Source organism: Carcharodon carcharias, chromosome 9, assembly GCF_017639515.1.
Source record: "Carcharodon carcharias isolate sCarCar2 chromosome 9, sCarCar2.pri, whole genome shotgun sequence".
Taxonomy (NCBI): Eukaryota; Metazoa; Chordata; class Chondrichthyes; order Lamniformes; family Lamnidae; genus Carcharodon; species Carcharodon carcharias.
In genome coordinates, this window is record NC_054475.1 from 91036396 (window position 1) to 91059973 (window position 23578).

Here is a 23578-nt window from a genome sequence, read left to right on the forward strand (position 1 = left end):
GGGGCGGGAACAGACCGCCTGGTGTGGCGCAAAAACCAGGGAGTCAGCGGCAAAGCGGGAGACAGCTCCTGCTACCTTGCTTTTAAAAGTATATAGGAGACAGCTCAGCAACAAATCTGAAAATGAATTGTTACCGATGTGGAAGGGACCATATTCCTGAAACTTGCCATTTTAAAGTGGAGTGTCAGTCGTGTCATAAAAGAGGGCACATACTGAATGTAAAGAAAGATTGAGATAGACTCCCAGTCTGCAAACTAAACTGCTGGAAGTACATAATGTGGAAGAACCAGAACCACTAATTCCGATGTTTATTCTCTATTTAATGTGAAAGTAGGGAAAACAGAGCCAATCACTGTTACTCTGCAAGCCAATGGAAAACCTTTTAAATATGGAAGTGGATACTGGTGCATCAACCACTGTAGTCGGGGAGCACATGTTCAAATGCTTCAACAAGGGTACTCAACAATTGAATGTGGAGTAGACCAGCTAAATTGAAAATATATACTGGTGAAGGCATACAAGTTATTACCACTGTACCTGTTTATTACAAGTACCAGGCAGCACAGCTCCCCGTGATTGTAGTAGAAGGTAAAGGACCAAGCCTTCTCGGTTGTGATTGGTTGAGGAAAATTAACCTTGATTGGCCAGTGAGATTTCAAAAGGAAGCCGGAAAAGTTCCTGAGTTGGAAAAGGAACAAGGTAAGGTACTTCTGAGTGATCCTGGAAAGTCAAAGGACCTTAAAAGGCTGCAAAAGGAACCATTCAGCAACCTGAGGAAATGAAGGCAAAATACTGTGGATGCTGGAAATCTGAAACAAAAACAAAAAATGCTGGAAAAACTCAGCAGGTTTGACAGCATCTGTGGAGAGAAAGACAGAGTTAACGTTTCGAGTCCGTATGACCCTTCTTCGAATTGTCAGACCTGTTTGAGTTTTTCCAGCGCTTTTTTGTTTTTGTTGCTGAGGAAATAAAGACTGTCTTAAACTGAAGCAAGGGGGTACAGCAGAAGAAATTCATGGGGACTCTGTTGAATTACAAAATTCAAGATGAAACAACTGAGCTTCCTGTTGAAAGACCTTCACACACTCCAAGAATCCCTCGGGTCAAAGTTTGTAACTCTGGAAAATTATGAAGAGAAGCAGAATGAATTTAACGTCACTCTGAACAAACTGAAGAACCAGTTGGCAGAGAAGACACAGCAGTGTCCAAGGTTGCAGGTGGAAGCCAGGAGACAGAAGAGCTGAAGAATCAGCTGAGTGAGACAAAAGAGGCATTAGAAGGGAAAGTTGTAGAACTTTCCAAAATGCAAGTGGGTTCCATGGGCAGCTCAACCCCTGAACTGAACCAAGTTGAGGCTTCGTCTGAGAGAAGTCTGGCCAACTGTGAAGTCAAAATGAATGTGAGACTAAACTCTGTAGTAGACAGAAGAAGACAATGGAAGATACTTCAAAAAAGACAGTGAGCAACCCCCGACATTACTACAGATAAAACACCTTCAGAATTACTTATGAAGTGCTGCCTTCATACGGGCTTAAACCTGGTAATTCCCAATTTGGAGGGGAAGGTAGAGAACAGTCACGTGAATCAAAAAGTGACTCATGATTTGCAAAGTTAGGAGCAAGAATTGACCATCAGTGTATTTGTACGAAACTTTGGTGGTGGATTGAGTTGGTTACCTGGTGTAATGGTTTCTGTGACCAGACTGTTGTTCTACCATGGAGAAGTGGAGGGCCAGATCACCGAAAACGTGTGGATCATTTGAGAAGAAGGGAGATACCCTATATTCCACTTGTAACCATTGGAGAACCTGTAGTCCCCGTTGTGATTGATCAACCATGAATAGACATACCAGATGTCTCTGTCCAAGTGGATAACACTGAATTGCCTGTGCCTGAGGAGGTAGCTGACACTGCTGCAGCTCCAGAAAATGAACATTCAGTAAGAGATTTGGAAAGGACTGGAGCTACAACTTTCCACCTGGATCAGAAAACCACCTGAGAGACTGAACTTATAATTTCATAACCTGTGTATATATCTGTAATGTTATTTAAAAAAAAAAAAATCATTTATGGGATGTGGGCTTTGCTGGCTGGGCCAGCATTTATTGCCCATCCCTAGTTGGTGGTGGTGAGCTGCCTTCTTGAACTGCTGCAGTCCATTTGGTGTAGGTACACCCACCGTGCTGTTTGGAAGGGAGTTCCAGGACTTTGACCCAGCAACAGTGAAGGAACAGCAATATATTTCCAAGTCAGGATGGCAAGTGACTTGGAGGGGAACTTCCAGGCAGTGGTGTTCCCGTCTATCTGCTGCCCTTGTCCTTCTAGATGGTAGAGGTTTTGGGTTTGGAAGGTTCTGTCTAAGCAGCCTTGGTGAATTCCTGTAGTGCATCTTGTAGATGGTACACACTGCTGCTACTGCGTGTCGGTAGTGGAGGGAGTGAATGTTTGTGGATGTGGTGCCAATCAAGCGGTGTCCAGCTTCTTCAGTGTTGTGGGAGCTGCTACTCATCCAGGCAAGTGGGGAGTATTTGATTACACTCCTGACTTGTGTCTTGTAGATAGTGGACAGGCTTTGGGGAGTCAGGAAGTGAGTTACTCGTCGCATGATTCATAGCCTCTGACCTGCTCTTATAGCCACAGTATTTATATGGCTAGTCCAGTTCAGTTTCTGGTTAATGGTAACCCCCAAACGCTGATAGTGGGGGATTCAGTGCTGATAATGCCATTGAACATCAAGGGACAATGGTTGGATCCTCTCTTGTTGGAGATGCTCATTGCCTAATACTTGTGTGGCATGAATGTTACTTGCCACTTGTCAGCCCAAGCCTGGATATTGTCCAGGTCTTGCTGCATTTGGACATGGACTGCTTCAGTATCTGAGGAGCCGTGAATGGTGCTGAACATGGTGCAATCATCAGCGAACATCCCCACTTCTGACCATTGATGATGCAGCTGAAAATGGTTGGGCCTAGGACACTACCCTGAGGAAATCTTGCATTGATGTCCTGGAGCTGAGGTGACTGACCTCCAACAACCACGGAAGCCAAATTGAGCATCAGTGAGCAGGTTATTGCTAAGCAAGTGCCGCTTGATAGCACTGTTGAAGATCCTTCCATTACTTTTCTGACGATCAAGAGTAGACTGATGGGGCGGTAATTGGCCAGGTTGGATTTGTCCTGCTTTTTGTGTACAGGACATACCTGGCAATTTTCCACATAGCCGGGCAGATAAGAATGTTGTAGCTGTACTGGAATAGCTTGGCTAAGGGCGTGGCAAGATCTGGAGCACAAGTCTTCAGTACTATTGCTGGAATATTGCCAGGGCTCATAGCCTTTGCAATATCCAGTGCCTTCAGCTGTTTCTTGATATCACGTGGAGTGAATCGAATTGGCTGAAGGCTGGCATCTGTGATGCTGGGGACTTCCGGAGGTCCACTCAGCATTTTGGGCTGAAGATTGTTGCGAATGCTTCAGCCTTATCTTTTGCACTGATGTGCTGGGCTCCTCCATCATTGAGGATGTGGAATGTTCTCCTCCAGTGAATTGTTTAATTGCGCACCACCATTCACAACTGGATGTGGCAGGACTGCAGAGCTTATATCTGATCCATTGGTTGTGGGGTCGCTTAGATCTGTCTATCACTTGCTGTTTATGCTTTTTGGCATGCAAGTAGTCCTGTGTTATAGCTTCACCAGGTTGATACCTCATTTTTAGGTATGCCTGGTGCTGCTCCTGGCATGCTCTCCTGCACTCTTCATTGAACCAGAGTTGACCCCCTGCCTTTTATGGTAATGGTGCAGTGGGGAATATGCCGGGCCATGAGGTTACAGATTGTGTTCTAGTACAATTCTGCTGCTGATGGCCCACAGTGCCTCATGGATGCCCAGTCTTGAGTTGCTAGATCTGTTTGAAATCTATCCCATTTAACATAGTGGTAGTGCCACACAACACGCTGGAGGGTATCCTCAATGTGAAGGTGGGACTTCATCTCTACAATGACTGTGCGTGGTCACTCCTACTGATACTGTCATGGACAGATTCATCTGCAGCAGGCAGGTTGATGAGGATGAGGTCAAATATATTTTCCCCTCTTGGTTCCCTCACCACCTGCTGCAGACCCAGTCCAGCAGCTATGTCATTTAGGACTCGGCCAGTAGGGGCGCTACCGAGCCACTCTTGGCAATAGTCATTGAAGTTCTTCACCCTTGCCATCCTCCAGTGCTTCCTCCAAGTGATTTTCAACATTGAGGAGCACTATTTCATCAGCTGAGAGGAAGGCAGTACATGGTAATCAGCAGGTGGTTTCCTTGCCCATGTTTGACCTGGTGCCATGAGACTTCCTGGTGTCCGGAGTCAATGTTGAGGACTTCCAGGGCAACTCCCTCACGGCTGTATGCCACTGTGCTGCCACCTCTGCTGGGTCTGCCCTGCTAGTGGACAGGACATACCTAGGGGTGGTGATGGTAGAATCTGGGACTTTATCTGTAAGTTATGATTCCATGAGAATGATTGTCAGGCTGTTGCTTGACTAGTCTGCGAGACAGCTCCCCAATTTTGGCACTAGCTCCCAGATATTAGTCAGGAGGACTTTTCAGGATTGATGGGGCTGCAACTCTGTTGTCGGGTGGTCTGCTCGGTTTCATTCCTTTGTGGCTTTGTAGGGGTTTATTACAACTAAATGGCTTGTTGTGGTTCTGGAGTCACATGTAGGCTAGACCAGGTAAGGACGACAGATTTCCTTCCCTGAAGGACATTTGTGAATCAGATGGGTTTTTACAACAATTGACAATGGTTTCATGGTCACCCTTAGACTTTTAATTACAGATTTTTATTGAATTCAAATTCCACCATCTGCCGTGACGGGATTCAAACCTGAGTCCCCAGACCAGCACCCTGGGTCTCTGGATTACTCATCCAGCGACAATACCACAATGCCATCGCCTCCCCGCAATGTAGTTGTTCTTGTAAATACAAATCGTAAAAAGAAAAATTTAAAGGAGGAGGAATGTAGTAGCTTTAGCTTTAAGACTTATTGTACTGTGTAGTATCACGTGACAGTGTGAACAAATCAGCCCAAAGCGCAGGGGACCCTTAAGGGGGGTTGAGGAGGGCACGGTGTTTGTGTCTAGTTGTAATTCATGATGGAAGCATGTAACTGCTGCTGAAGCCCTATAAAATTCACTTTCTTATGTCTGGAAAATCTGTCTAGAAAATCAAGTCGATAACAAATACTCTCTGCCAAATCCAGGAACTCACCAAAACACCTCAAGAAATGCTCCAGAGCACTTCCAGACAGTTTGCAATAGCAGACGTTCTTAAAAGATACCTTAGCTGTAAATTGGGTGCCTGTACCTTTTAGGTAATGCTAGTGTTGGATATCTTTTGCAGCTGAATGCCTATTCTTTGTTAAGTGATGAACAAATTCGTACAATGGACCTGTGAGGTCCAAATTTGGGTAATGGACATCACATCAACTAGTAAGGTTGTGTGACATCAGGATAGCAAAGATTCAGCTGCTTCTGGTGTACGTAAGGATCGCCCACATGGGCCCTCATCCCAACATGACTTGCTGTGCATGCTGTGCCAGAAGGCTGCCAGCCCACTGTGCACCCTGTCTACACAACAGCTATATATATGCTCCAGCAAGAATCATTAAACAACATTCAAGGGTGGGATCTCTGCCTGAGCTTTCTCCTTCCTAACAGAGGGCACTGAAATCAAAGATGGCACCTTAACCACTGCCACAGCTGAGCACAGCTAACCCCCTTGCAGGCAGGGACTGAAACTGTGACTATTTAGGTCTGAATAATTCATTGCCATCTGTAGTAATTGTAAATTAAACAATTCCTTACTGTTATGGGGATCATGACTAATCAGCCCTAAGCGCAGGAAATCTTAGGTGTAGAGCTTCTTAGGCTTGGTCTTGGAACAAGCATGTAGTCTTATCAGGAGTCTGTAAATAAAGTTTACTGTTTCTTCCAAGAAACCCATGCTGCACCTCAAGAGGATGAACAGCACCGATGTGACACCTTGCCTTGTGACTGTGAGTAATTTGACTTTTTTAAGAGAAGAAAGAAAAGAAGTATGCTCACCAGCAGTACCTCTCTTTGGCAGAATTAACCCACATGACTCATCCGTCAAGGACTGGAGTCAATACATAGATATCTACATTAAGTTTCTACTTCGTGACTAACGAAATAACGGCGGAGGAGAAACAAAAGTCAATTCTCCGAAGTGTCTGCGGGAGCAAAACGTGTAATCTAATCCATAGTTTGACGGCTCCGAACGTGCCAAATTCCAGATCCTTCACCGAGCTAGTAGACCTTGTGAAGGGACAATTTTAGCCTAAACCCTTCGTAATCATGCAAAGACTCAAGTTTAACTCTTTAGTAAGGGCCCCCAGTGAGTCAATCACACCATACATTGTGAAGTTAAAACAGTTAATGGAGCACTGTGACCTCGGTGATGCTTTAAACAACATGTTGTGAGATCGTTTGGTTTGCAGCATAAACAACGACGCCATTCAGCACCATTTGCTTGCAGAAGATGCACCATGGAGATTGCGCTAGCAATGGAGAGTATTGAGAGGGACACGCAGGCTTAGCAGAGTGTGCAACATGGTGCCGTTTTGCAGCTGGGGCGGGAATCTGCTGCCGGGCGTGGCGGGAAGATAGGGGGGCACGGTCCCTACTGGTAGAAAAATAAAAAAGAAATTCTGAAAGCAGCTCACCAATAAGCCAAAAGTTAAAGTGTTACTGTTGTGGGGGAAATCATGCACCCAAAGTCTGTAGATTTAAAGAAGCAGAATGCTACTACTGCCACAAAAAAGGACATGTTGTTAAACAGTGCAGAACTACAACCAGGCAGCATTCAGGCATCAGGTCAAGTTAAATGAAATGAACAACATAGAAAAGCCAGAAATTATTGAGGCTGACGTTTATTCCCTACACAACCTGAAGGCCAGGAAAACTGAACTAATCACTGTTACACTTCAAGTAAATGGAAAGCCTCTGCTCCTGGAAGTCAGCACAGGAGCATCGACCATAGTGGTGTGAGAGCACATTTTTAATTATCTCAGTGAAAATACCCTGCCATTGAGTTTGGAGAAAGCCACTGCTCAGTTAAAAACACATATAGGAGAAGCAATACAGGTGAAAGGCATCACCTCTGTACCTGTATCATACAGACAACAGACAGCTCAGCTGCCAGTAATTGTGACAGGAGGAGGACCTAGCCTTCTGAACTGTGATTGGTTGAAAGAAATCAAACTAAATTGATCAGTAATTTTTCAGGTCAGGACAAGAAGAAATTCTGAGTTGGCCAGGCAATATGATGGTGTCTTTTGGATTGGGATAGAAGAACTGAAGGACCTTCACAGGAAACAAGGATCCCACAGATCAGAGTTGGTTCCACAGGAAAGTCATGAAAAGAAGCTAAACAAATACAGTGCCACTTTGAACCAACTGAATAGCAATTGGAAGAAAAAACCCAACAGTGTTCGGTGTTCCAAGAGGAAGCCAAAAGATACAAAGAGACCAAAGAACTGAAGAATCAGTTGGTTGAGGCGAAAGAGACGTTAGAAGGAAAAGTCATGGAACTTTCCAAGTTGCAAATGGGTAACTCAACCCTGAACTGAACCAAGTTAAGATTTCACCAGAGAGCAATTTGGCCGACTATGAAATCAAAATGAAGGATGAGACAAAACCCTGTGGCAAACACAAAAAGAAAAAAAAAATTAAAGCTGAAAAGCCAGTAGGATATGTATCCAGAACTTTTTCTGCAGCTGAGAAAGGTTGAAAAAGAGGGCTTATCTATTTTATTTGAAGGAAAGAAGTTCCATCAATATCTGCACGGTCGACACTTGACCATAGCGTCAGACCACAAACCACTTTTAGGGTTGTTTAGTGAAGATAAGGCAATCCAGCTGATAGCCTCTGCTAGAATTCAAAGATCGGATTTAATTTTTTCGGCATACGAGTACACATTTATGCACTGTCCAGGTGTGCATATAGCGAATGCAGATGCCCTCAATTGTCTCGCTTTGCCCGATAGCATTACACATGTACCAGTACCTCCCAGAGTTGGTACTTGCATTGAATTTCCTGGACTCCTCACCAGTCTGCACAAGACAGATAAAGAATTGGACAAATCAGGATCCAATTTTAGCAAGGGTCTGTGAACAGGTATTCCAAGGATGGTCAAATGCACAAATCTCTGAAGAATTAAAACTATTCTTTACCTGTAGATCCGAACTGAGTTGTCAAGATGGTATCTTGTTATGGGGAGTAAGCATCGTTATCCCTGTGCAAGGAAGAGAACCATTATTAGAAGAACTTCATAGTGCACTGTCTCCAGTGCCAACAACAGCAGACGTTGCCCATTTCAGCTCCACTGCATTAGTGGGTGTGGCCTGGTCGACCCTAGGTTAGACTGCACATAGAATATGTAGGTCTATTTCTAGGTACCATGTTTCTTTTGATTATCGACACACATTCCAAATGGATGGACATGTTTGAAGTGAGATCACCTACTTCATCCGCAACCATTGAAACACTGCGCCAGAGTTTCAGTCTTCATAGTTTACCTGAAGCTATTGTGTCAGACAGTGGTGCTGCTTTCACTAGCATTGAATTCCCATGATTTTTGAGCCTAAATGGGATTAAACACGTCAGATCAGCGTCGTATCATCCCTCGTCCAATGGGTTGGCAGAAAGAGCAGTACAAACCTTTAAAACAGGCATGAAGAAACTAACAGATGGAATGTTAGAAACAAGAATTTCAAGATTCCTGTTCAGCAATGCACAACTCGTCATGTGACCACTAGTTTAACACCTTCAGAATTGTTGCTGAAGTGCCGACTTCATACAAGATCGAGTCTATTATTCTCTAATTTAGAGGGGAAGGTGGAGAGAAACCAGGGTAGTCAGAAAGTGAATCATGATGTTCACAGTAAAGGTCGCGAGTTTACCATGGGAGAGACAGTTTTTGTCTGAAATTTTGCAACGGGACCGAGATGGGTCCCTGGTTCAATTGTCTCTGAAACAGGACCTTTACCTTATCAAGTAGAAGTGGAAAACAGGATTGTTATGAAACACGTGGATCATTTCTGAAGCCGAGAAACCTTCCAACAACCAGTTAATCCACCTGAAATTGAAGCTGAGACTTCGACTCTTGAGGTGCCAGATTGACAAAGGATAGACATACCTGATGTCTCTGTTGAAGTAAATAATTCTGAACTGCCATTGCCTAGGGATGTCTCTGAAGCTGCAGTTCCTGTTCAAATCGATCCAATGGAAAAACCTCCAATTGTAGAGTTGCGTTGCTCTACTCGAATCTGAAAACCTCAAAGACTAAATTTATAATGGCATGAATTGTATATAATATGGGTTAAGTTGTTTTTGGTAAATAAGAAGGTAAAACAAAACTAAAGGGGGAGGAATGTGACAATTGTAGGTTAAACCATTTCTTACTGTTGTGGGGATCATGTGACTGTACAGACGAATAAGCAGGGAGCGTGGGGAATCTTAGGGCGAAGCTTCTTTGCCTTGGTCTTGGAACAAGCTAGTGTTAAACCAATTCTTTTTTTTTTACATTATATGAGGAATAGTATACATTGCGGCGTGGTTCCAATGACGTAAATTAATTAGGAATCAACATCATAAATCACAAAGCCAACTATCATCTGAACATCTAGATCAGATTACACTTCTGCAATATTCCGTGGTGTTGGTAGTGTTCCACAATATGTACTATTTAGCCTTCCCACAACTTACCATTTATTAAGTGCGTGAATTCTAGATACCTGATTGGTAGCTGAGACTTTATACTTCATACAGTTAATACAACTTAAAAATAAATTAATTCATGTGGAAAATAAAATGACACTTTTTATTTCTAAAACTACTAACATTTTATCATTTGAGAGAGGTATGATGAGTGAAGTTATTGAATTTTTAGGCCTGGCATTATGGGAGGCTGTATTTTCACTTATTATTAGTGGTAAACACTTGGGAGCTAATGGTTACACAGAAGCAGCACATGTGTAAGAGGAATATGCTGGCTCTATTTGTACCAGATCCATCATTTTTCCTGCATGCCATGATCAAAATGCCAGTCAAAGCTGGGAACATTACACACACCACTGCACCAAAATGTTTCAAACAACATTAATTAAAAGATATATAAACCACTCTAGTTTTTCCCTCCATTGTTTCTCCTCCTTGTCTCAAGATCCTGGGCTATGGTATCACATGCACCAGCAGATACCTTATACCTCTCCCAAGCAGCCATTCTTCATTTACAGGGACTGTCATCAGATTAATTTACCATGGGGATTATCAAAGCTGAGCCAGATCCTGCATGCTAGCACAGATTTTCCAGTAGGAAGATATTGGATAGCCATCAGGAGAGGGACCATTGGCTCATCCCAACCTCTGCCTAGGTCAGGGATACTGAGGCTAATTATATAGGCTAATTGCTTCCTTGGCTGAGATCAGCCTTGCAGCATAGACAGGGAATCAAACTTGGCATCTGGCCTTGCCTATATGACTCAGTTCTAGACAGTGTAATTAATAGTGGAGTATTTGGGAAAGCACACTGATAACTTTGAAAGAAAACAAGGCTAATTTTTCATCTGCACTCTGTTCTATTTTTCCAAATCTACTTGAACACAACAACCTAGAACTTTCCTAATGTGTTCAGCGCATTTATCCAGTCTTTAATTGAACCATAACAAAAACAGAATTACCTGGAAAAACTCAGCAGGTCTGGCAGCATCGGCGGAGAAGAAAAGAGTTGACGTTTCGAGTCCTCATGACCCTTCGACAGAACTTGAGTTCGAGTCCAGGAAAGAGCTGAAATATAAGCTGGTTTAAGGTGTGTGTGTGGGGGGCGGAGAGATAGAGAGACAGAGAGGTGGAGGGGGTTGGTGTGGTTGTAGCGACAAACAAGCAGTGATAGAAGCAGAATATCAAAAGATGTCAACAACAATAGTACAATAGAACACATAGGTGTTAAAGATAAAGTTGGTGATATTATCTAAACGAATGTGCTAATTAAGAATGGATGGTAGGGCACTCAAGGTATAGCTCTAGTGGGTTTTTTTTTTTTATTTTATATAATGGAAATAGGTGGGAAAAGGAAAATCTTTATAATTTATTGGGAAAAAAAAAAAAAAGAGAAGGGGGAAACAGAAAGGGGGTGAGGATGGGGGAGGGGACTCACGACCTAAAGTTGTTGAATTCAATATTCAGTCCGGAAGGCTGTAAAGTCCCTAGTCGGAAGATGAGGTGTTGTTCCTCCAGTTTGCGTTGGGCTTCACTGGAACAATGCAGCAAGCCAAGGACAGACATGTGGGCAAGAGAGCAGGGTGGAGTGTTAAAATGGCAAGCGACAGGGAGGTTTGGGTCATTCTTGCGGACAGACCGCAGGTGTTCTGCAAAGCGGTCGCCCAGTTTACGTTTGGTCTCTCCAATGTAGAGGAGACCACATTGGGAGCAACGAATGCAGTAGACTAAGTTGGGGGAAATGCAAGTGAAATGCTGCTTCACTTGAAAGGAGTGTTTGGGTCCTTGGACGGTGAGGAGAGAGGAAGTGAAGGGGCAGGTGTTGCATCTTTTGCGTGGGCAAGGGGTTGTGCCATAGGAGGGGGTTGAGGAGTAGGGGGTGATGGAGGAGTGGACCAGGGTGTCCCGGAGGGAGCGATCCCTACGGAATGCCGATAAGGGGGGTGAAGGGAAGATGTGTTTGGTAGTGGCATCATGCTGGAGTTGGCGGAAATGGCGGAGGATGATCCTTTGAATGCGGAGGCTGGTGGGGTGATAAGTGAGGACAAGGGGGACCCTATCATGTTTCTGGGAGGGAGGAGAAGGAGTGAGGGCGGATGCGCGGGAGATGGGCCGGACACGGTTGAGGGCCCTGTCAACGACCGTGGGTGGAAAACCTCGGTTAAGGAAGAAGGAGGACATGTCAGAGGAACTGTTTTTGAATGTAGCATCATCGGAACAGATGCGACGGAGGCGAAGGAACTGAGAGAATGGGATGGAGTCCTTACAGGAAGTGGGGTGTGAGGAGCTGTAGTCGAGATAGCTGTGGGTGTCGGTGGGTTTGTAATGGATATTGGTGGACAGTCTATCACCAGAGATTGAGACAGAGAGGTCAAGGAAGGGAAGGGAAGTGTCAGAGATGGACCACGTGAAAATGATGGAGGGGTGGAGATTGGAAGCAAAATTAATAAATTTTTCCAAGTCCTGACGAGAGCATGAAGCAGCACCGAAATAATCATCGATGTACCGGAGAAAGAGTTGTGGAAGGGGGCCGGAGTAGGACTGCAACAAGGAATGTTCCACATACCCCATAAAGAGACAGGCATAGCTGGGGCCCATGCGGGTACCCATAGCCACACCTTTTATTTGGAGGAAGTGAGAGGAGTTGAAGGAGAAATTGTTCAGCGTGAGAACAAGTTCAGCCAGACGGAGGAGAGTAGTGGTGGATGGGGATTGTTCGGGCCTCTGTTCGAGGAAGAAGCTAAGGGCCCTCAGACCATCCTGGTGGGGGATGGAGGTGTAGAGGGATTGGACGTCCATGGTGAAGAGGAAGCGGTAGGGGCCAGGGAACTGGAAATTGTTGATGTGACGTAAGGTGTCAGAGGAATCACGGATGTAGGTGGGAAGGGACTGGACAAGGGGAGAGAGAAGGGAGTCAAGATAACGAGAAATGAGTTCTGTGGGGCAGGAGCAAGCTGAGACGATCGGTCTACCGGGGCAGTTCTGTTTGTGGATTTTGGGTAAGAGATAGAAGCGGGCCGTCCGAGGTTGGGCAACTATCAGGTTGGAAGCTGTGGGAGGGAGATCCCCAGAGGAGATGAGGTCAGTGACAGTCCTGGAAACAATGGCTTGATGTTCAGTGGTGGGGTCATGGTCCAGGGAGAGGTAGGAGGAAGTGTCTGCGAGTTGACGCTCAGCCTCCGCGTGGTAGAGGTCAGTGCGCCAGACAACAACAGCACCACCCTTGTCAGCGGGTTTGATGACAATGTCAGGGTTGGACCTGAGAGAATGGAGTGCAGTAAGTTCAGAGAGAGACAGGTTAGAATGGGTGAGAGGAGCAGAGAAATTGAGACGACTAATGTCGCGCCGACAGTTCTCAATGAAAAGATCGAGAGAAGGTAAGAATCCAGAGGGAGGGGTCCAGGTGGAGGGAGAATATTGAAGATGGGTAAAAGGATCCGTTGAACTGGGAGAGGACTCCTGCCCAAAGAAGTGAGCCCGGAGACGAAGACGGCGGAAGAAGAGTTCAGTATCATGCCGAGCCCGAAATTCATTGAGGTGAGGGCGTAAGGGTATGAAACTAAGTCCTTTGCTGAGCACTGAACGTTCAGCATCGGAGAGGGGAAGGTCAGGGGGTATAGTGAATACACGGCTGGGGTTGGGATTGGAAGATGGGGTGGGGACGGAGGGACAGGCAGGGGTGGAGGGTCCTAGATGGGTGTTGGTGTCGATGAGTTGTTGGAGCTTGCGTTCCTTAGCACTTGAGAGAAAGAGAAAAAGTTTCTTGTTGAGGCGTCGGATGAGCCGAAGGATAAAATGAAACTGGGGGCACGCGCAGCTTTGAAAAAGGGTACGGCGGTGCTGCTGGAGGGAGAGGTCGAGTGTGTTCATATGGCGGCGCATGGCACTGAGAGTGGATTTCAGAATGTGACGGGAACAGCAGTCCGAGAAACGTTTTATGTCCCGGAGATACCTGTAATCCTGGGTGGGTTCGAAACATGAGGGGTGGAATTTCAGTTGAAATCCATGTGGGGTAAGTCGGAGACGGAGACAGTCACTGAGAAAGGAGATGCTGAACGTTCAGTGCTCAGCAAAGGACTTAGTTTCATACCCTTACGCCCTCACCTCAATGAATTTCGGGCTCGGCATGATACTGAACTCTTCTTCCGCCGTCTTCGTCTCCGGGCTCACTTCTTTGGGCAGGAGTCCTCTCCCAGTTCAACGGATCCTTTTACCCATCTTCAATATTCTCCCTCCACCTGGACCCCTCCCTCTGGATTCTTACCTTCTCTCGATCTTTTCATTGAGAACTGTCGGCGCGACATTAGTCGTCTCAATTTCTCTGCTCCTCTCACCCATTCTAACCTGTCTCTCTCTGAACTTACTGCACTCCATTCTCTCAGGTCCAACCCTGACATTGTCATCAAACCCGCTGACAAGGGTGGTGCTGTTGTTGTCTGGCGCACTGACCTCTACCACGCGGAGGCTGAGCGTCAACTCGCAGACACTTCCTCCTACCTCTCCCTGGACCATGACCCCACCACTGAACATCAAGCCATTGTTTCCAGGACTGTCACTGACCTCATCTCCTCTGGGGATCTCCCTCCCACAGCTTCCAACCTGATAGTTGCCCAACCTCGGACGGCCCGCTTCTATCTCTTACCCAAAATCCACAAACAGAACTGCCCCGGTAGACCGATCGTCTCAGCTTGCTCCTGCCCCACAGAACTCATTTCTCGTTATCTTGACTCCCTTCTCTCTCCCCTTGTCCAGTCCCTTCCCACCTACATCCGTGATTCCTCTGACACCTTACGTCACATCAACAATTTCCAGTTCCCTGGCCCCTACCGCTTCCTCTTCACCATGGACGTCCAATCCCTCTACACCTCCATCCCCCACCAGGATGGTCTGAGGGCCCTTAGCTTCTTCCTCGAACAGAGGCCCGAACAATCCCCATCCACCACTACTCTCCTCCGTCTGGCTGAACTTGTTCTCACGCTGAACAATTTCTCCTTCAACTCCTCTCACTTCCTCCAAATAAAAGGTGTGGCTATGGGTACCCGCATGGGCCCCAGCTATGCCTGTCTCTTTATGGGGTATGTGGAACATTCCTTGTTGCAGTCCTACTCCGGCCCCCTTCCACAACTCTTTCTCCGGTACATCGATGATTATTTCGGTGCTGCTTCATGCTCTCGTCAGGACTTGGAAAAATTTATTAATTTTGCTTCCAATCTCCACCCCTCCATCATTTTCACGTGGTCCATCTCTGACACTTCCCTTCCCTTCCTTGACCTCTCTGTCTCAATCTCTGGTGATAGACTGTCCACCAATATCCATTACAAACCCACCGACACCCACAGCTATCTCGACTACAGCTCCTCACACCCCACTTCCTGTAAGGACTCCATCCCATTCTCTCAGTTCCTTCGCCTCCGTCGCATCTGTTCCGATGATGCTACATTCAAAAACAGTTCCTCTGACATGTCCTCCTTCTTCCTTAACCGAGGTTTTCCACCCACGGTCGTTGACAGGGCCCTCAACCGTGTCCGGCCCATCTCCCGCGCATCCGCCCTCACTCCTTCTCCTCCCTCCCAGAAACATGATAGGGTCCCCCTTGTCCTCACTTATCACCCCACCAGCCTCCGCATTCAAAGGATCATCCTCCGCCATTTCCGCCAACTCCAGCATGATGCCACTACCAAACACATCTTCCCTTCACCCCCCTTATCGGCATTCCGTAGGGATCGCTCCCTCCGGGACACCCTGGTCCACTCCTCCATCACCCCCTACTCCTCAACCCCCTCCTATGGCACAACCCCTTGCCCACGCAAAAGATGCAACACCTGCCCCTTCACTTCCTCTCTCCTCACCGTCCAAGGACCCAAACACTCCTTTCAAGTGAAGCAGCATTTCACTTGCATTTCCCCCAACTTAGTCTACTGCATTCGTTGCTCCCAATGTGGTCTCCTCTACATTGGAGAGACCAAACGTAAACTGGGCGACCGCTTTGCAGAACACCTGCGGTCTGTCCGCAAGAATGACCCAAACCTCCCTGTCGCTTGCCATTTTAACACTCCACCCTGCTCTCTTGCCCACATGTCTGTCCTTGGCTTGCTGCATTGTTCCAGTGAAGCCCAACGCAAACTGGAGGAACAACACCTCATCTTCCGACTAGGGACTTTACAGCCTTCCGGACTGAATATTGAATTCAACAACTTTAGGTCGTGAGTCCCCTCCCCCATCCTCACCCCCTTTCTGTTTCCCCCTTCTCTTTTTTTTTTTCCCAATAAATTATAAAGATTTTCCTTTTCCCACCTATTTCCATTATATAAAATAAAAAAAAAAACCCACTAGAGCTATACCTTGAGTGCCCTACCATCCATTCTTAATTAGCACATTCGTTTAGATAATATCACCAACTTTATCTTTAACACCTATGTGTTCTATTGTACTATTGTTGTTGACATCTTTTGATATTCTGCTTCTATCACTGCTTGTTTGTCGCTACAACCACACCAACCCCCTCCACCTCTCTGTCTCTCTATCTCTCCGCCCCCCACACACACACCTTAAACCAGCTTATATTTCAGCTCTTTCCTGGACTCGAACTCAAGTTCTGTCGAAGGGTCATGAGGACTCGAAACGTCAACTCTTTTCTTCTCCGCCGATGCTGCCAGACCTGCTGAGTTTTTCCAGGTAATTCTGTTTTTGTTTTGGATTTCCAGCATCCGCAGTTTTTTTGTTTTTATTTAATTGAACCATGGTGATCTCGGGCTCAATTTAACTATTGCTGCCAATAAAGGTGCTATAATTGACTTAAGTGTACTTGGATTATAAAGGAGTAAAGTGATCAGGATTCCAGCTCCTGATTCCACTTTTTTTATTCATTTATGGGATGTGGGCATCACTGGCCAACATTTATTGTCCATTGCAAATTGCCCTCCAGAAGGTGGCGGTGAGCAGAATATAACAGAGACCATTTCATAGGGAAGTTAAGGGTCAACCACATTGCTGTGGGTCTTGAGTCACATATAGGTCAAACCAGATAAGGACGGCAGATTTCCTTCTGCAAACAAGGTTAGTGGATCAGTTGGGTTTATACAATAATCTAGTAGTTTCATGGTCACCATGCTTATTCCAGATTTTATTTAAATAATTGAATTTAAAGCCCCAACTACCATGGTGGGATTTGTACTCATGTTGCTAGATTATTAGTCCAGGCATCTGAATTACAAGTCCAATAACATCCTCAATATGTTACCATACCTCCCAATGACTCCTCTTTCAATTGTATGTTTATGGATGTTATGTGATGTCAGGGTTGGACTCCTTTGTGCTAGCCCTTGTGATGAAATCGCCTGGCAGCACTCACTGCCAAGGCTCACATAGTTACATGTTGGCACTGGAATAAGGCAACTGTATTTCAGCAAGGAATCGATACCACAGGTCAGCAAAGTTTGAAAATAAATTGAAGGAAGTTACTGAAAAATAGAACATGGCTGTTCAAATATAACAAAGACTCAGCTTTTGTGCTCTATTATTTAATTTCACTGTAAACCATCTTTCAACATGCATCAAAGCTTTGATTTTTAAAGAACAGCAGGAATACAACAGTTGTCTCAACCAGTAGAACTCAGTTTTGAAATCTAATAAAGTTCTGTTATACTTTGCAAAGTATCCCAAACCTCATTAATTTAAATCCGTAAATGGAAATATTAGTGTGAAAAAGTCAAGTTTCCCACTGTTGATTATGGGTAGGGCAAGTTGGAGCTTGTGGTTTCCCCATGGTTTAATATCATGCTAACGTTCACTTGGTTCACTCATGAACATCATCCACTAGAGGAAAGTACTTGAGGGCAGCTATTGACTATGTGATTCCACTATATCATGAGCCATTGGTAAAAGAAATGGAGAACATGTAGTAAGAATAACTGCTGGCCTTTTAACACAGTTTGACTCAATAAGATGAGGAACAAGTAAATCCTCATTGATAGCTGAGGATGTAAGCTAGACAAAGACTGATTAAACATTTGAGCATAAAAACAGAATTCTCAAAAATCTTTCATATCTCACCTGGTGACACAGCTCGCACTATCACAGGTTTCTCACTACCAGCCACAAATCCAAAACCGTAGACAGGGTCCCGTTTAATCTTCACTTGTCGAGTGGCTAAGGCAGATAGGTGGTCACATTCCATGTCATTGAGAGATACTGCTTGCATCACATGACTGCAAATGAAGAGATTAATAGTCAATAATGCTTCACGCCACCATTTATTACTCAAAACAGGTGGCAGCTTAAGAATTACTTCCTCTTGAAATTATCTTCCACTTCTTGGTCTTAGGCTCATTTAAAGATGATATATTTGTATTCAGAAAACACAGAAACTTTACATACCTTGGACTCAAGACATGTCGTTAGACAATTAAGAAAAAACTGTTTAATTTTTATAGAATTGCAATCCTGGGTTCATGAAAATTTTTGGAAGAGTAAGTAAGGAGAAATTGCTTCCAGTGGCAGAAGGTTTGGTAACCAGAACACACACATTTGAGGTAATTGGTGTAAGAAACAGAGGTGAGATGCCTGTTTTTCGAGATTCATGTTTTCTAAATTTCACCCAAATTTGACTGCTTAAAATAAATGTTTCCAATTTGTTATACCTGAATATTGTTTTGTTGTTATAATGATATAAAGGCACCAATCACTCAAAAGAGATTGGGTAAACATGTTCTGGGTTCAATTTTTTAATTTATTCATGGGATATGGGCATCACTGGCTAGGCCAGCATTTATTGCCCATCCCTAATTGCCCTTGTTCAGAGGGCACGTAAGAGTCATGCACATTGCTGTGGGTCTGGAGTCACATGTAGATCAGACCAGATAAGGACAGCAGATATCCTTTCTTAAAGTTTTTTTTAATGACAATCGATAATGGTTTCATGGTCATCATAAGACTTATAATTCCAGAGTTTTATTGAATTCAAATTCCACCACCTATCAGGTGCCCAGAGCATTACCCTGGGTCTCTGGAATACTAGCTCAGTGACACCACTATGCCACCACCTTCCCTAAATTTATTTAGACTTGGCACTTAAGAACATTTATATAAAGGTATAAAACTTGAAGACATCAGCAACAGAGCTGTGTGTGTGGTGTTCTGCTCACAGGCCAAAGTGAAACTGAGGCTGGCTCACATGAACACACTTCCTTTCTAGTGATGGCATGCTGCTATCCCTTTAAAGGCATATTCCAACATCCCCTTTTTAAAAAAATACAACACCCCCCCCCCACACTTCCAGAGAAGTATAACTATTTACAATACATGTTCATGCTTAGTCACAGTTACATAACTGTATAGAACTCTTGAATCTATGAGCCTCTAAAGTGTATGGGTAATCTGCTGGCATGTCCAGACCTTGTAATGGTAACCTCGACTGGAGGTTTTTTCAATTGTTCGCAGCGATTTGTGAGGTTGTAATTCTTGAATGTTGTTCCTGGTCGCATTTGGGATCTGTATGGTGGTTGAGGAGCTGGAATGGATCTGATTTGTCCTAAGTTATCCCTCACTGTTGTGCCTTTGTGTGTAATGACGTCAGAGGATCTTGGTTCCGAACAAATCCTTGTCACCTCGGGTGGTTGCCATGTACCTTCTGTGGGATGTTGGATGCAAACCTGTTGTTCCATCTCTAAACTTGGGGAGAGGCGATGGCGTAGTGGTATTGTCGCTAGACTAGTAATCCAGAGACCCAGGGTAATGCTCTCGGGACCTGGGTTTGAATCCTGCCACAGCAGATGGTGGAATTTGAATTCAATAAAAAATCTGAATTAAAAGTCTAATGATGACCACGAAACGATTGGTATAAAAACCCACCTGGTTCACTAATGTCCTTTAGAGAAGGAGATCTGTCGTCCTTACCTGGTTTTGCCTGTATGTGACTCCAGACCCACAGCAATGTGGTTGCTCTTAACTGCCTTCTGAAATGGCCTAGCAAACCGCTACAAAGTCACAAAAAAGGAATGAAACTGGACAGACCACCTGGCATCGACCTAGGCACTGGAAATGACAACAGCAATCTCAGCTCTGTCAACCCTGTAAAGTCCTCCTTACTAATATCTGGGGGCTAGTGCCAAAATTGGGAGAGCTGTCTCACAGACTAGTCAAGCAACAGCCTGACATAGTCATTTGCATGGAATCATACCTTACAGAAAATGTCCCAGGCACCAACATCACTACACCTGGGTATGTCCTGTCCCATTAGCAGGACAGGCCCAGCAGAGGTGGTGGCACAGTCGTGAGGGAGTTGCCCTGGGAGTCCTCAACATTGACTCCGGACCCCATGTAGTCTCATAGCATCAGGCAGAGCAAGGAAACCTCCTGCTGATTACCACGTACTGCCCTGCCTTAGCTGATGAATCAGTACTCCTCCATGTTGAACAACACTTGGAGGGAGCACTGAGGGTGGCAAGGGTGCTTAATGTACTCTGAGTGGGGCAGCACCAGGCATACCTAAATATGAGGTGTCAATCTGGTGAAGCTATAACACAGGACTACTTGTATGCCAAGCAGCAAGTGATAGACAGGGCTAAGCGATCCTGCAACCAATAGTTCAGATCTAACCTCTGCAGTCCTTTTACACCCAGTCGTGAATGGTGGTGGACAATTAAACAACTCACTGGAGGAGGTGGCTCCACAAATATCCCCATCCTCAATGATGGGGGAGCCCAGTACATCAATGCAAAAGATAAGGCTGAAGCATTTGCTACAATCTTCAGCCCAAAGTGCCCAGTGGATGATCCATCTCGGCCTCCACCGTATCATCCAGCATCACAGATGCCAGTCTTAAGCCAATTCAATTCGCTTGATGTGATATCAAGAAATGGCTGAAGGCACTGGATACTGCAAAGGTTATGGGCCCTGACAATATTCCACAATAGTACTGAAGACTTGTGCTCCAGAACTTGCTGCACCCCTAGCCAAGCTGTTCCAGTGCAGTTGCACCACTGGCATCTACCCGGCTATGTGGAAAATTGCTGAGGTATGTCCTGTACACAAAAAGCAGGACAAATCCAACCCGGCCAATTACAGCTCCATCAGTCTACTCTTGACCATCAGTAAAGTAATGGAAGGGGTAATCAACAGTGCTATCAAGTGGCACTTGGTTAGCAATAACCTGCTCACTGATGCCCAGTTTGGCTTCTGCCAGAGCCAGTCAGCTCCTGACCTCATTCCAACCTTGGTTCAAACATGGACAAAAGAGCTGAGCTCCCGAGATAAGGTGAAAGTGACTGCTCTTGACATCAAGGCTGTATTTGACAGAATGTGGCATAAAGGAGTCCTAGCGAAACTGGAGCCAATGGGAATCGGGGGGAAAACTCTCCGCTGATTGGAGTCATACCTAGTACAAAGGAAGATGGTTGTGGTTGTTAGAGGTCAGTCACCTCAGCTCCAGGACATCACTGCAGGAGCTCCTCAGGCTAGTTTCCTAGGCCCAACCATCTTCAGCTTCTTCATCAATGACCTTCCTTCCATCATAAGGTCAGAAGTGGGGATGTTCGCTGATGTGTTGTGGGTCGCTGACAGTGTTCAGCACCATTCACGACTCCTCAGGTACTGAAGCAGTCCATGTCCAAATGCAGCAAGATTTGCCACTTGTCAGCCCAAGCCTGGATATTGTCCAAGTCAAGTAACATTCATGCCACACAAATGTCAGGCAAAGATCATCTCCAACAAGAGAATATCCGCCATCACCCCTTGATGCTCAATGGTGTTACCATCACTGAAACCCCCACTATCAACATTCTGGGGGTTACCATTGACTAGAAACTGAACTGGACTAGCCATATAAATACTGTGGCTACAAGAGCAGGTCAGAGGCTAGGAATCGTGTAACGAGCAACTCACCTCCTGACTCCCCAAAGCCTTTCCACCAGCTACATGGCACAGGTCAGGAGTGTGATGGAATACTCCCCACTTGCCTGGATGAGTGCATCTCCCACAACACTGAAGTAGCTTGACACTGTCCCGGACAAAGCCCACTTGATTGGCACCACACCCACAAACATTCACTCCCTCCGCAACCGACACACAGTAGCAGCAGTGTGTACCATCTACAAGATGCACTGCAGGAATTCATCAAGGTTCCTTCGACAGCACCTTCCAAACCCATGACCACTACCATCTAGAATGTCAAAAGCAGCAGGTACTTGGGAACACCACCGCCTGCAAGTTCCAGGTTGCAGTTAATAAAAATGTATTTAAAGAATTCCAAAGTAAGATTTCTAGCAACATTTTCACACAATTTCTGAATTTTTTTTGCTATTTATTTTGTTTGTTTTCCGTGTCCACTTAGTTGATTAAATGGACATTTTTTGATGATTGTGTTTCTGAATATGAATTGCTACTTCACTTATGCTTTTTAAAGGGAAAGCGTAAAGGGATGCTAAGCAGACCAGGGGCAGAATCGTCCCAGATTTGCACGAAGTGCGGGTAGTGGGCACTAAGATAAAGATAGTTTTAGCTGTCGGCCACGATGGCGGCTTTTCACACTGTATTGTCTCAGTATCACCTATTAATCATGCATTCCCAGAAAACACACTGTTTCCATGGTGGGTGGCCTCTGATTTGCCCGCCATGCCATTATCTCACTGCTTCAACACACTGGGCGCCATATTTAAAGTGCAGCCGCTTGCCACACCTCTTAGTGCTCCCAGCCCAGCTGCAAAGAAGACATGGCCCTGAAAGGCAAGAAGCCTGCAGCCCCTTGGTTTAGTCATGTGTCCATCGAGTGTCTTTTGTACACTGTGGAGGCCCGCTGTGATGTCCCCTACCCGTGCCCTGGCTGCAGGAGGGGCAGCAACATTACCAATCCAGCATGGGAGGTGGTGGCAGCGGTGATCACAACAAACACCCTGCAAAAGAGGACAGCCACCCAGTGCTGCAAGACGATGAATGATCCCCTCCATTCCGCCAGGGTAAGTCACTCTTCTCATCATTCTTAAATCACCAACTCGGAAATCCGTCACACATCCACGGGGATCTCATTCACTGCCAGTTCAAAGGACATCACCATTCACTCTTTCACACACACCTTCATTGTCCTCATCCCGTCCAAGGGACCACTCACCACCCACAAATGCCAGGCCTGGCCTGGCACGTGTCCTGCTTACACTCTCTACATCTGTATTCATACAGAACAAGCTGGCACACAATAAGTAGGAGAGGTCGCAGACTGGTGGAGGAATGCCCGACATCAAGGTCTTAACAGAATGCAAGCAGGCTGCCCTGAGCCAGACAGGAGCCAACCATTCACAAAGGCTACATAAGGAACTATGGAATGGCCTCACTGCATGTCATCATTATTCTCCTAGAATCGAGTGACTACTAGGGCCTCTGCTGCATCTCCATGTCGGGAGCCTTATCATAGAGGGTGTGTGTGCTCAGTCAGACAAGTGTCAAACATTCACAGATGCAATGTGAGGATCTGTGGAGTCTCCTCACTGCATGTCATCATCATCCTCCACCAATCTTGCAGATACGAGGGCCTCCAGAGCACGCCTGACTCGTCTGGCCAGTGCGATGGCCTCATTGCTGTCATCCTCATCTTTGAGGACCTCCTCACCCTCATCCTCATTGATATCCTCATCATCATCAGAGATGTCCAGTTCCTTCATCTCCTCCTCAGCCAGCTCCCTGCCCTGTTGCAGCACCAGTTTGGAAAGGACTCAAAGGCTGAAAGACGATGATGCATGACACCCTCTGTAGACTATATCGCAGGGCTTCACCAGACAAGTCCAGGTGCCGGAACCTCATTTTCAGC

The 23578-nt window shown here is 45.6% G+C and overlaps 1 protein-coding gene across 1 annotated transcript in view; it reads right to left on the reverse strand.

The window, feature by feature from the left end:
- frmpd3 (FERM and PDZ domain containing 3) overlaps window positions 1-17983 on the reverse strand; it is a 223975-nt gene extending 205992 nt beyond the window's left edge. The window contains exon 1 of the mRNA XM_041196152.1: window positions 17836-17983. Within this exon, the coding sequence (XP_041052086.1) occupies window positions 17836-17983 (148 nt within the window). The remainder of the gene's footprint in view (window positions 1-17835) is intronic.
- Between the last annotated feature and the right edge of the window lie 5595 nt (window positions 17984-23578).